The sequence below is a fragment of the Candoia aspera genome, chromosome 5, assembly GCF_035149785.1.
Source record: "Candoia aspera isolate rCanAsp1 chromosome 5, rCanAsp1.hap2, whole genome shotgun sequence".
Taxonomy (NCBI): domain Eukaryota; kingdom Metazoa; phylum Chordata; class Lepidosauria; order Squamata; family Boidae; genus Candoia; species Candoia aspera.
The window spans coordinates 53,060,983-53,074,272 of record NC_086157.1 but is presented as its reverse complement, the minus strand read 5'-3'; the positions used below and the strand labels follow the sequence as shown (position 1 = coordinate 53,074,272).

The 13,290-nt window shown below is 39.8% G+C and overlaps 1 protein-coding gene across 1 annotated transcript in view; it reads left to right on the top strand.

Annotated features, from left to right (window-relative positions):
• The window catches only part of DMD (dystrophin), an 895,878-nt gene that overhangs the window by 334,611 nt on the left and 547,977 nt on the right, over positions 1-13,290 (top strand). Inside the window, exon 7 of the mRNA XM_063305215.1 lies at positions 8,026-8,144. Coding sequence (XP_063161285.1) covers positions 8,026-8,144 — 119 coding nt within the window. The remainder of the gene's footprint in view (positions 1-8,025; positions 8,145-13,290) is intronic.

The following is a 13,290-nucleotide window of genomic DNA, read 5'->3' as shown; positions in this document are numbered from 1 at the left end:
TCTGCCTGGAATTTACCTCCGATGTTTCTAATTTTCTGGAAGAGGTCTCTTGTCCTTCCTATTCTAGTGTCTTCTTCCACTTCTGCGCATTGCTTGTTTAAAAATAATTCCGTATCTCTTCTGGCTAGCCTCTGGAATTTTGCATTTAATTGGGCATATCTCCCCCTATCACGGTTGCCTTTTGCTTTCCTTCTTTCTTGGGCTACTTCTAGTGTCTCAGCAGACAGCCATTTTGCCTTCTTGGTTTTCTCTTTCTTTGGGATGTATTTTGTTGCCGCCTCCTGAACAATGTTGCGAACTTCTGTCCAGAGTTCTTCTGGGACCCTATCTACTAAGTCCAGTCCCTTAAATGTATTCTTCACCTCCACTGCATATTCCTTAGGAATATTAGTGAGCTCATATCTAGCTGATCTGTGGGTCTTCCCTAATCTCTTTAGTCTGATCCTCAATTGTGCAATAAGAAGTTCGTGATCTGAACTACAGTCAGCTCCAGGTCTTATTTTTACCGACTCTATAGATGTCTGCCACCTTTGGCTGCAAAGGATGTAGTCAATCTGATTTCGGTGTTGTCCATCTGGTGAAGTCCATGTATAATGCCATCTCTTAGGTTGTTGGAAGAGAGTGTTTGTTATGCAGAGTGAGTTGTCTTGGCAAAATTCTATCACAAAATTCTAACACTAAATTTAAATAAGGATATTTCATGCTTCCGATTTATAATGCAGATTGTTAATACAACTTAATGTGTACATATTCACAAACCATATTTTCAGTGCATTCCTGTTTATAGGTTCTCCTCTTTTCTCCAAAGCTGGTTCCAATCAGTATTGTTAGTAGGAGAGAGGTCTGGCTTTAGGGCCCTGCTTTGTGGGATGTCCTTTTCCTATTTAACATCTTTATCATGGGGTCAATGTATATTCCTGTCCTGGGCCCTCCAAGCAATGCTATAGAAATGCTTTCCCAGTATTTGGAGTATGTTGTTATGGGGATTGCGAAGAAGGAAGGAGCCCTCTTCTTGGGGAAAAATGCATACATAGTGTGGAAAGCCTTTGGCTTCCAGCCAAGAAAATCAGAAAGGAACCACCCAAGTGTTCTGGAGTTTTTCCTTTGGAGTTGGGTAGTTTGATTTCAGTTTGACAGGATTCCGTCTATAGGGTAGAACAATAAATACTAGAGTTCAATTTCTGTCTCAGCGTGTGTCATGTTCATCGTTTCAATGTGTTTGTACATCGTAACAGTTCGCATGTCAGAGTGTTGACGCGCGTTCCTGGCTGGGAGGGTGCTGCTGATAAACCTTGTACTGAAAGCTGTATCTCTCTGTGTCATGCAGGAATGTGTTTGGGTTATCTTTTTAATGTCAAGGTCTTTTTGCCCGTTGATCAGCAGAGCTCGTTAGGAGCTCCTGGGAATGTGGGGTTGTGATGATTGAAGGGGGTGGGTGGGACGCTGTTTGTAACGGGGCTATTTAGTTTGACTTTAGGCGCATTTTTCTCATTCTCAGCTTTCTTTCTGTTTGCACTCTATTCTAAATAAAATCAGAACTTAAACTTTGATTTTGAGTCTGAGCATTTTATTTGGGTTCAGGCAATCATTACATAAAGCTGAGAATCATTTAAAGAAAAACCTCGCTATTCTCTACCAAGAAATTTTTCTTGCGAAAGAAAAAGTTAGCGATGGCAGAATCAAGGAAAGAGTCCATGGGGTTTAGGGAAGCAACCAGACAGTTCCTTGAGTCGGCATTTCCAAGCAGGGACCTGAGCCCCCTCCCATCTCACCTCACACCCTATACGAGAGAGTCCAGTTCCAGCCCGGAGTTGGGGGACCCGATGGAAGAGGGAGAGATGGAACAGCCCGTAACCACTGGTACCCCTCCCCCGGAGATGATGTGGGATACAATGGGAGACCCCCGGCCAGGGACGTCTCACACCTCATGGAGGCTTCGGTACCCCCTGACTCTCAAGAGGGAATCCACCACAGTGACAGCAAGCCGACAACCTGAGGCACCAAGGCTGGATGAGTCGATCACACCTGAGAGGATAAGAGTCATCGAATCGAAGATCGAATCTATTGAATATATGCTAAGATCCATTTCATCAGCTGTGGGGGCCCCGGTAGGAGCAGTGGGGAGTCCAGGTGCCAATCTACCCCCCAACATCCCCTGTCCCCCACCGCAAGCACCCAGAGGGCGAGGACAGCCACGGGATTCATCCCCACCGCAGCGTGGTCCCACACCTGCATCAGGGGGGACACCTGTTTGTCCAGTGGTTGGAGCTGCACCGGCTGGGGGGGTTGCCAAAGACTTTCCCGTTAAATTTGACAGTGACCCTACAAAGTTGTCCTTCTTCCTTACCAACGCTACAAGATATATGGAGCAATTCGAACATTGCTTCACATCTGAGAAGGCGAAAATCACGGCGGTGGCCACGAAGCTGAAAGGCAGAGCTGCTGACTGGTATGTACAGTTAACTGAGGCGAAAGCCCCGGCACTTGGCACTTTTGACACTTTTTTGGCCACTTTGAGATGGAACTTTGAAGATCCCATTGCTAAGGCTAGGGCTAAGGAAGCTCTTAAGGAGCTCGTTCAGGGGCAGAAGTTAGTTGCTGACTATGCCCTGGAATTCAAAGTATTGGCGGGTAAAGTGCCTGAATGGTCTGAAGCTACCCTGGTGGACAGATTTAAGGATGGGCTCAATCAAGAGGTGTTGAAATGGGCGCTTGGCAGGGATGATCTGGACTCACTTCATGATTGGATCTGTCTTGCCGGTAAGGCTGAACATGCCCAGCGTACCTATATGCAAGCCAGAAGAGGCGACAAGCCTCCCTCAGGTAGAAAGGGCCCGAGACAGGGATCCGCCACGGCGTGGGATGATGAAAAGCAGCGCCGTTTTGCCCGTGGGCAATGCATCAAATGTGGCAAGACCGGTCACCGGGCTGCGGAATGCCAGAAGGGCAAAACTGCTGAACGTCCATCGAAAGCACCGCAGAAGACACCTAACCCTCCCCGTCGGCTGGCGGGGGCCAAGGCATCAGCGGAGGAGGAGGAAGATGTCTACCTCATGGGAGACGCTCTTACTGCCCTCGAGCAACTGGTGGGAAACGACTTCCATCTGTCTTAAACAGCGCCGTTAGACAGGTGGTGGAGAATGGGCACAAAACCAACATGGTGAGTGCCGACTGCCCCATCCTAGCTGTAAAGATCAAGTTGGGCTCCCGCTCCAGAACTGTCGAAGTCTGGGCTTTGATCAACTCGGGGTGTTCCAGATGTTTAATCCACCCCGACTTAGTGGCTGAGTTGGAGCTGCCTTGTTTTCCCCTTTCGCAGCCACTGGTTTTTCAACAGTTGGATGGTTCCACGGTGGGGGGGGGCAGCCACCCAGTTCACGGGGGACGTAACATTGCAGATGGGGAGTCACATGGAAGTCCTGAAATTCATTGTCACACCAGTGGGTAACCGACTTGTGGTGCTGGGTATCCCCTGGCTGACTAGCCATAACCCATACATCAACTGGAAAAACCGTACTATTACGTTTGACAATGGGTTTTACCAGGCTCCTGTGCCGGGGAAGTCCATCACTGTGGGGGTGGGGCAGGCTGAAATTGTCAATCCCCAGCCTCCCAGTCTGCCCGTGGAAGGTCTGCCTGCCAGATACCAAGACTTTGTGGATGTCTTCGGGGAAGTGGAAGTGGACCAATTACTCCCCCATTTCTTTAAGGGGGTCTTAGTTTATTTGGATGATGTCCTCATCTATACCAAAACGGAGAAGGAACACGAGCGGCTTGTCAGACAAGTCCTGACCAAGCTCAGGAAAGCTAAGCTTTATGCAAAGCTTTCTAAATGTGAATGTCATAAGTCTCAACTAGATTACTTGGAGTACAGGGTCTCTGATAAGGGTATTGAAATGGATCCTGCAAAAGTTCAGGCCATTCTCAACTGGGAACGCCCTCGAACTCAACATAAGCTTCAGAGTTTTCTGGGGTTCGCCAACTTTTACTGGTCCTTTGTCCAGGGCTTCGCAGAGATTGTGCTGCCCCTCACCAATTTGTTGTGCGCCAAAGGGGTTGGGGAGACACGCAGAGTAACCCAGGGGCCGTGCTCAGCTGGACTCCTGCCTGTCAGGCTGCTTTTGATAAGTTAAAATCTCTGTTTACGGCTGAGCCCATTTTGTCCCACCCTGACCCTGAACGACCCTTTGTGGTCCAGGTTGATGCATCTGCTTTTTCTATTGGAGCAATTTTGTTGCAAAAGGATTCCTGCGGGCTCTTAAAGCCTTGAGCCTATCTCTCCCATAAGTTTTCTGAAATGGAGCGGCGCTGGCATGTTTGTTATATGTGGGACCACTTCTCCCTAGTGGTTTCTGCCTGTCCCACCTGATCTGTCAGAGTGGGCCTGCTCTGAGTATTCTTGGTGACACAATGTTACCTGGTGGGCCCCAGGAAGTGGGCCATCTCTATCATGGTGGGTGCCCTATGGAATCGCCACCATCCTCAAACATCCAGATGTCCCCAACTCTATCAGCCTTTTGAAAGGCCATGAAGACCTAACTATTCCCCCAGGTATTGGGTATGGGATGTTAATGATGGAAGTTATGGCATTGAGGTATATGATGGGAGACTATAGAGATTGCACTTGACCTTGACTTGTTTTGTTTTTGTTTGATTTTAATGGAAAGTTTTGGATTTACCTGTTTTTGCTTGTTTGCCACCCAGACTCTCCTTTGCTAGATGAGCACCATATAAATTCATTCATTTATAAAATTTATAGGCTGTCTGACTGCCAATTATTCTGAGCAGCATGCAATTAAAAAATAAAAAAGACAAGAGACGAAATAATGGCCCCTCCCCCAAAATTAATAGCAATAACAACAATAGTAATATTCTCTATTCAGCAGGGGAACAGTCTTCAGTCTTCCAGTACTTGGCAGAATAGCCAGGTCTTTAATAGCTTCCAGAATCTCATCAGGGTTCGAGCCATCCGGATCTGCAATCTCCATTAAATGCATAGAGCAATCTGCACTAAATTCCATTACTGGTATACTTCTGAGAAAGCTGTTTCCGAAAAGGTGCAGCAATAAGATTATTCACTCCATTCTTCCTAAGAAAACAATGCCAACTGATCTCAGAGGAAAAGATAATTGTGCAGATTAAATAATGAGGAATGCTACTTTGAAAATGCTTGCTGTGAATGACAGTCACATTGAACTACTATTTCTAAGATCATTTTATAATACAAAAATATACATAATTCTTGTGGTTATATAGTAGTAAAGGTAAAGGTTTTCCCTGCACAGTTGTGTACGACTCTAGGGGGCGGTGCTCATCTCTGTTTCTTAGCTGAAGAGCCAGAGCTGTCTGAAGATGCTTCTGCAGTCATGTGGCTGGCATGACAGGGACAGAATGCTGTTACCTTCCCACCGAAGCAGTACCTATTTATCTACTCGCATTTGCATGCTTTTGATTTGCTAGGTTGGCAAGAGATGGGGCAAGTGCGGGAGCTCACTCCGTCACATGGCGCTCGTGTCTCAAACCACCAAACTTGCAACCTTCCGATCGACAAGCCTTGCATCTTAACCACTGAGCCATCGCGCCCCCCTTTATATAGGAGTACTCCTTACTTATTGTGATTCCTTCTTATCCTCTCATCTACACTAGCACATTGCTGCCTTGGACTCCAGACTTGCACCATTACTTTTACGTTGCTAACAAAATTTGGTCCAGTGAAAGTGTTATGTTCATTTTAGACTGATGCCTGTTTACTTAGAGAACAGAGATGTTTATTGTTAGGTCATTATCAGACCTGTTGGATAACTATAACTGACTTATTTGTATTCTTACCCACACTGTGTATCTGTCTCTATGTCTTTGAAGCTGCTGAACTTTTCTAGCCATTTTACAGAAATTGCACATTCTTCTACGAACAGGAATTATCAAATATAATACCTTAACTGATAAATCCTTTAATATCCTGACATGCTAGCATAAACCTTTATAAGTTGATTTATGCTGAAAATTAATTTGGTAACATTATGCTTTACAACCTATCAGGCATTTATCATGTACTGGGACCGAGAAGCTGAAAAAAACAGCAACAAAGATGAATAGATTCTATTTTTTTCTCTATCTTTAAACAAAAACACACCAACACATTAACCTTAGCCTGCTGTAATAGTTTCCCTTCAGCAGTCCTTGATGATAGTTATGAAAACATTTCACTCAAAGAAAGACCCTGCAATGCAGGGAATGTATGTTAGAAACTCTGGTCCATGGCCTTCTGTGTTGTTGCCTGTATAAGAAATGCCCACAGAAAACAAAACAAATCTGAGAAGCTCCAGATAATTCTTATGTAAAATATCTACATGTAGATAAACAAACTAAAATCATGTTACCAGCAAAATGCCAGACATGGTGTTGTTATAACTCAGAACACAAATTTATCTAAAAAACAATGTGTAGATGACTACAATTATGTGGAATTTAAAAATGAAAGTTCTAATTGGAAATAAACTGATTTATAGATGGACTAATAAAGTTGCATTTAAGTATTTTAACCTGTTAATATTTTAGTAATTCATCAAACCAATATTTTATTGTAAAGTAGCACATTGATTAAAACCTCTAGTTACTTAGTATTTTATTAACAAAGTAGCTTTACTCCTTTCTAATTTAGTTTCAAATATTTCATATTTTAGAATGTTTGCATTCAAATGTCAGGTTTATTTGAGTATTTTAGAGTTAGGGGTAGGCTAATGTCTGTGTTTATAGTGTATTTTATTTGTTCCATTTCATTTCATGTCATTTTTCTGTTTCAATTTATTCAGATGAAAAAGTATTTTTACCTCAACTCTGTAAATTCTCTTTTAAAATTGTATACAATCAGATCATGACTCTAGTAAAAGTGTTTAATTTTTGAAGAAACAGAGTTGCTGGGAGTCAGGCAGCAGATAGATAGACAGACAGACAGACAGACAGACAGATAGGTTGGCGTATAGTACAGTTCTTAGGGTTTTGAAAGAAGGCTGATTCACAGCATGATGTGTCAAACTTAAAAATAATCCATTTTCTATTTGCAAAACAAATGATTGAGGAAGAGTTCTGGCAAATCTAAATCCCTGTATGTATGTATGTATGTATGTATGTGTATATATATTATATATAGTTGGTATTATACATGAAATTCCTACATTTTCACAGGAAAGTATATGATATCACACGCGAGATAGTACCTAATTCTGGTGTGATTATTCATGAATTTTGCATATGCATAAATCAATGAACAAACAAGCCAGCCAGCACCACTTTACCTAGTATTGTGACTGAAAGACTGAAATGGTATAGTTTCCTGGGACAGAGTGACATTAAGTACTTTGCAGATATAGCCAACGTAAATTAAACATCCTGTTTCTCAGTAGAACTTTCTATCTCCACCCATGTCTTTTATCTATATGTGCCTGATATCTAAGGGAGAATGGACAATATGTAACTTGTATCAAGAAAAAGGAATGGGCTGGATGAAATAAAGAAGGCACACTCAGGCGTCCCATCCCCACTGCTTGTGTATGTATGCCATAAGGCAAAGTAACCGAAGAAGGCTCTATTAAGCCTAAAATGATTCTCTGTATGCTGGCATTATACTGCTCCACCATGAACTGTTTTGTGCACAAATGTCTTTAATATGATTAAAGTTATTCTGTAGCCTTGAAAAATGATTTACATTCTAATGGATTGTTCTTAGAAAAATATAGTCGCAAATTAATAGAATTATTTATACCACAACAGTAACTAACAGTAGACAATTCCATATTTATTCCTCTAAAATAGGATTTCTTCCTGCCTATAAACTATTTAAACCTAAAGCGTGTAATGGATATCATCTGGGTTTTTGTTTGATGCTTAATTTTTTATTAGATAATAAAAATGTGTATAAGATACTGCTCTTGTTATCTTGTTATCTCAAGCATTTGGAATACAGATTCTGAACATATACAAATATACAACTCTGAAAGTAACTTTGTGCTTCTTTCTTTTCCCCAGGCCAGATCTCTTCAATTGGGATGATGTGGTTTATCAACAGTCAGCTGTGCAGCGATTAGACCATGCATTCAACATCGCTAAACGGCACCTGGGAATTGAGAAACTCCTTGATCCTGAAGGTTTGTGCAAATAAGATTCTCTGTAAAGATATTTTTTTCCACACAGATTATTAGAAAAAGCTTTATATTTTTAAGTAGAATTTAGATAGAATTTACACCTTCATTTTCAATGTTGTATCATACAGATAGATTTTTATTTAGTTCAGTGAGCCTTCAGAATTCATTTCACTCTTTATTATCCAGGATAATAAACTTTCAAAAGCTCAAAGGACGTGGACTAGCATTTATAAAGTTTTATTAAATCAGTGGATCTCAACTCTAAATGAAGTTACACAGGTTGGGTTATGCTAGGGAAATTAAGGACTTCCCCTCTTGGGTTGCCAAGGCTGTAAACCCTACATGTCTCTTTCGTGGTGATGGTGGGGAATCAGCTGAGCCTAGCCTTGGGGAAGAGTGTTTTCACAGCTTTAGTCTGTTTCAATCCCACATCTCTCCCTCACAATGTCTGAACATATAGTCCTTTTTATAAATTACCTAATGCCTTTTCAACTGGCTTGTAGTATCCACTATGTGTTTCAAACGATATTCCCAGTAACTTCCAGGGAGCACAGCCAGTGATCAGGGCCTGTGGGACTTCTATAAAATACATGGAAATGCCAGGTTGGGGAAGGTAAGTTTACAAGAACCCTAAATATATATAGAATTTGTAAATATAAAATTTGACAGAAAGAAATATAGAGAGAAAATATGAAAGTCACACACAGATTGCATTTAGCTACTCAGAACATAGCAGTCTGAACAAATATCAGAACAAATTTAAACTTAATTGAAGAGTCTTCCTAAGGCAAAACATTTGTTCTGATTCAAGGAACTGGAAATTACATGCAGCCTTGCAAAATGCTTTTCAGAGCCAGAGGAAAGCATGTGTTTTAGCATGGAGCTAAGCAGGATATGCCTAAACACTTCCGACGACTGAGCTGGCATTGTCCACGGAAGATAATAGTACCGTCATTTCTCCCTGGTGCTCTTCCTTCCTTCCCCATTAAATGTTATCTTTATCTTTCAAATACTTAATGATGGCATAGAAAGCTATTGCTAAAAGCAATATAATATTGCTAGGTTACATTTCTTTAAATACCATACAGTAGTTCAATAGTAATTATTCCCAGATTAAAAGACTATTTGGTAGTAATTGTTTTCAGATTAAAAGAATATTTAATCATTTACTAATCATTTATCTTTTTGTCAGAAGAGCACAGAACAATGTTCTTCAGTTTAATAGAACTTGCCTGAGTTAACTTTGTTCAGTGCTGTAAAAGCATGGACTTTTGAATTTAAGTCGTAACTTTAACATACTATACAGTGCAGTGTATTAAATTGTTAAGATTAACCTTTAGGAATGTACTAGATGTAAGTTCAGTAATTAATCCTTAATATTATTTTTCCTTAAGGCAGATGAGTTAAGGCATTGTTTATTACATTGTGCAAGAGCTTCAGTTTCAGTTCCAGAAGGAGTTTTGAAGCAAGTGGAGACACATTCGTAGCATTTTTCACCCACCTTGTTTTTTTTGTCCAGAGTTATTGGCACTCAGAGAGTGCCAATAACTCTCTGAGTGGCAATATCCCAAGTGTAGATGCTTTAAAGAACTGCAAATAGCAGCATGTCTCTCTCTGCCTGCTACTTTTGCATTGCTTGCTGTGATTGCTCTAAAAATAACATTACAAATTATGTTATTTCTAATTATGAAAATTTGAGCAGCCATACACACAGTTGTAGTGTGGCATTCATAGCATTTATTTACCATATTTACTAAACCCATTGCACATATTCTGAGGCTAAGCCTAAACTGATGAACTATAATCCATATAGGAATGATTTTCAATTCAGGTAATTCAATTAATTTTATTTATTTCTCAGATGTTATAAATTTGCTAGAGGTTTCTGCTCAATGATTATTATGGTGATAGCCATACATATGGGATATTGCAGCTTTGAATAAGAGGAATAAATGAGTAAAACGATGCATTAAAAAATGGGGAAAGGGAAAGAGGGTGCTAAAAAAGGGAGAGCATGTAATACATCTGAAAGACGGTGCTCTGATCTTATCGAGTAGACTTAATGAATACATGTAGGAAAATTAAAGCTTAGGTTTATTTATGTAAAAAAATGTAATGTTTATTTAAAAATGAACATATTCTTACAAAAATGTATGTCAGAAAACTTGAATTGATACCATCTAGAGGTCCATCATCGCCACTCTAGCATGACAAGTTTCTTGACGTTTGTGGCTCCTGCTACGTTCTAACTGCTGCCAAATGTCATGGCTTTCCAAGACAGTCATTGGGCCTGGTACTTCATCCGTAGCAATCTTGCCTCAGAATTCCTAGGCACTCTGGACAGCTACAGTACATAGCTATGTTTCATTTGTGGCCAGTGTTTTGGGCTTGGCTGGTGAAGTAGAGAACAAGGGTCAGCAAGGGACACAGAAAATAAGAGACTAGCAGTATATTTCCCACTGTGGCCTACCAGACTTAATTGACTCTCAAACTGCTTTGCCATGCTTCCCTCTCATCCTGGAGCCAGCAGGAAATCATGTCAGCCTAAATTTTCCTGCTTTTCCACAACACAGACTGACTGTGCACCTCCAATTTATAACAGTAACATTCAAATGCCTAGCATTTTCTTCTTCACAACTGTAATAACTGGCAACAGTTTGAGTCAATTATTTTACAAACCAATGATGGATAAACAGACATGTGGTTTCTGTTTATTATTGGTTTATTTATTATTTATCAGTGGACACTTGTGGCCCATGGGCTACATGAGCCCCCTCAATGCAAATTTTTCAGTACCTTCAGATACTAAAACATTCAGCAAAACCAATTCAGTTTTTTTCAATATTTTCAGCCATATCCTCCAGCAGTGTCAAATCATCACCAGTCATACCCTTTATGATCCTTAGAGGTGGCAAAAATGCAGTAACTGGATGCCATGAAAAGTATATTTAGCAGCCCATTGCTGCCAAAGAAGCCCACTGTTGCCTTAAAATATATGAGCCGATATGCCCCTACAGTGAGCCCAACAAGGCTGAATTCTAAGAACAAATTCCTCAGAATGAGGAACTACAGAAGCTGCTCTCTTCTTCCTGCTGCTGCTGCTGCAACAAGATCCAAATCTCTGTAGCGCATGGGTAGGGGTAGCCTATAAAAGCAAAACTAGTTGCAGTGGGAGCAGACACTGTGGAGATAATGGAAATCAGGCATTTTCCCCTCATCTAGGATTTGAAGCAAGAGTCCCACTCAGGAGAACCAGTCCTGATACATTGTTTCTTGATAATCACTTCTGGAATCATCACGGAAAAATATTAACCTAACGTTGGCTTTAAAGCAAGCACTACAGTATATATTGGGCCACTGAGAAATGGAGAGCTAGATTAGATAGGACTTTAATGTGATTCCTATTCCTATAGTTTTCAGATTCTTCTCTACCATTTGGGCCAACAGAATCCAAGGATACCATAAGACTTACTTACTTGGACTCGGTCTCCCTATGCTGTACAACACATTGGGCAACAAGTGTTCTCCAATGATTTTGATCAGCTGATATCACTGAATTGCATTTATTGTTTCAGTAGCGGTGAACAATTTTATTTTATTTATTTATTTACTTACCTAATTTATCCCCACCCATGTCCTCCCGTAGGAGGCCTCTGGGCGGTTTACAACAATCGATTAAAACCATCACAATAATACAAAAAGTAAAATACAGTAAAAAATACTATAAATAGAAATAAAAAATAAAGAATAAATTTATTATGTTGTTGGGCTGCTAGCCAGAAACCTAACCTTCCTGCTCCTCATCCATACTTGGGACCAGTAACAGCCTAAAATATGACTCATTATTTCATATTACTGGGTGAACAAGCAATATTGTAGAAATTAACTATAGTAAATTAGTATTGAGAAAATACTGTATATATGTAAACAAACCAATATCAATGTATACTTTATTTTGTGTGTTTGTGCTATGCATTCTTCGATTATTATTTTCAAGCTGTAGCTGAAAATATTCCATGAGTTAAAACTTGCTAGTTGACAGGATAATTTCTGGCTTAGAATATGTAAAGTTCCTTGCTAGGCATGAAGGAATTTAGGATTTACTTCTTACTGTTTGTTTGTTTGTAAATAGATCAAAATAGGTGCTCATTACATGGAAACAAATGGTTTTCATGGGTAATTGATGTAACTGGCGGTGGCTAAAGGGACATTTGTCATTTTGGGTATAATACAAACTAAGCACCTACAGAATATCAATTAACAATTTGACTTTACTCTTTGCCTTTGAGTGGCAGTTAAATGTATTGAGCAATCGTGGAATGTTTTTTTTTTATTAACTTTTAAAGATTTGGTTGTTGATTATGGTGCAATGAAGAAAAATAATTATTTTGCTCCACTGGAACAGTCTTTCTGCTTTTGTGAAATGTCCCTCTTCTCCAATGAATGTTTCAATTGCTTGCAAAATTTAAAGAAGACTTAATTTGAAAAAAAATGGAAATATATGGTTGGGACTGATACAGAATCCAAATAACAATAAATACACACAGGCAGTTATGTTATAATGACAGCTCAACGGTTTGCACATTTGCACTTAATTTCAAGGATGCATTTTGATATTTCATATTGTAAATAGCTTTCTTCCTTATCTTTATATAGCATTAAAATTATTAAATGAGGACATAGGGAAATATATAGCATAGAAAGACCTATTGAACAAACCGCATCAACTAAAAAAAAAAAGACTTTAAAATATTTTTTAGCAGGTATTACTATTTTGGACAAGAAACATATTAACCACTTGAGAATTAAACAGAGAACAGATAATATTTATAGATTTCCATAATTAATACTAATTCTTTAGTATCATTTACTAAATAAGTATATGTTCTATATAATATGTCTGTGCAGTAGAACTGTGAAAATGGCTAGATTTTGCTTCAACAAGAAACTTTGCACCATAGAACTGAAGTAATTTTCCATACAAAGGTGGAATAATGCCTGACTCAGTGAGGTGCATTATATCACCTTAAAACTTCAATCAGGTGTTTGAATAGCTTAGGAAGACTTCTGTTCATACCTTACAGCTTCAGGCCCTTAGAAGTCACTTATTACCCAAAAGAAAGATTCTCACGGTCTTCCTTGACCAGAT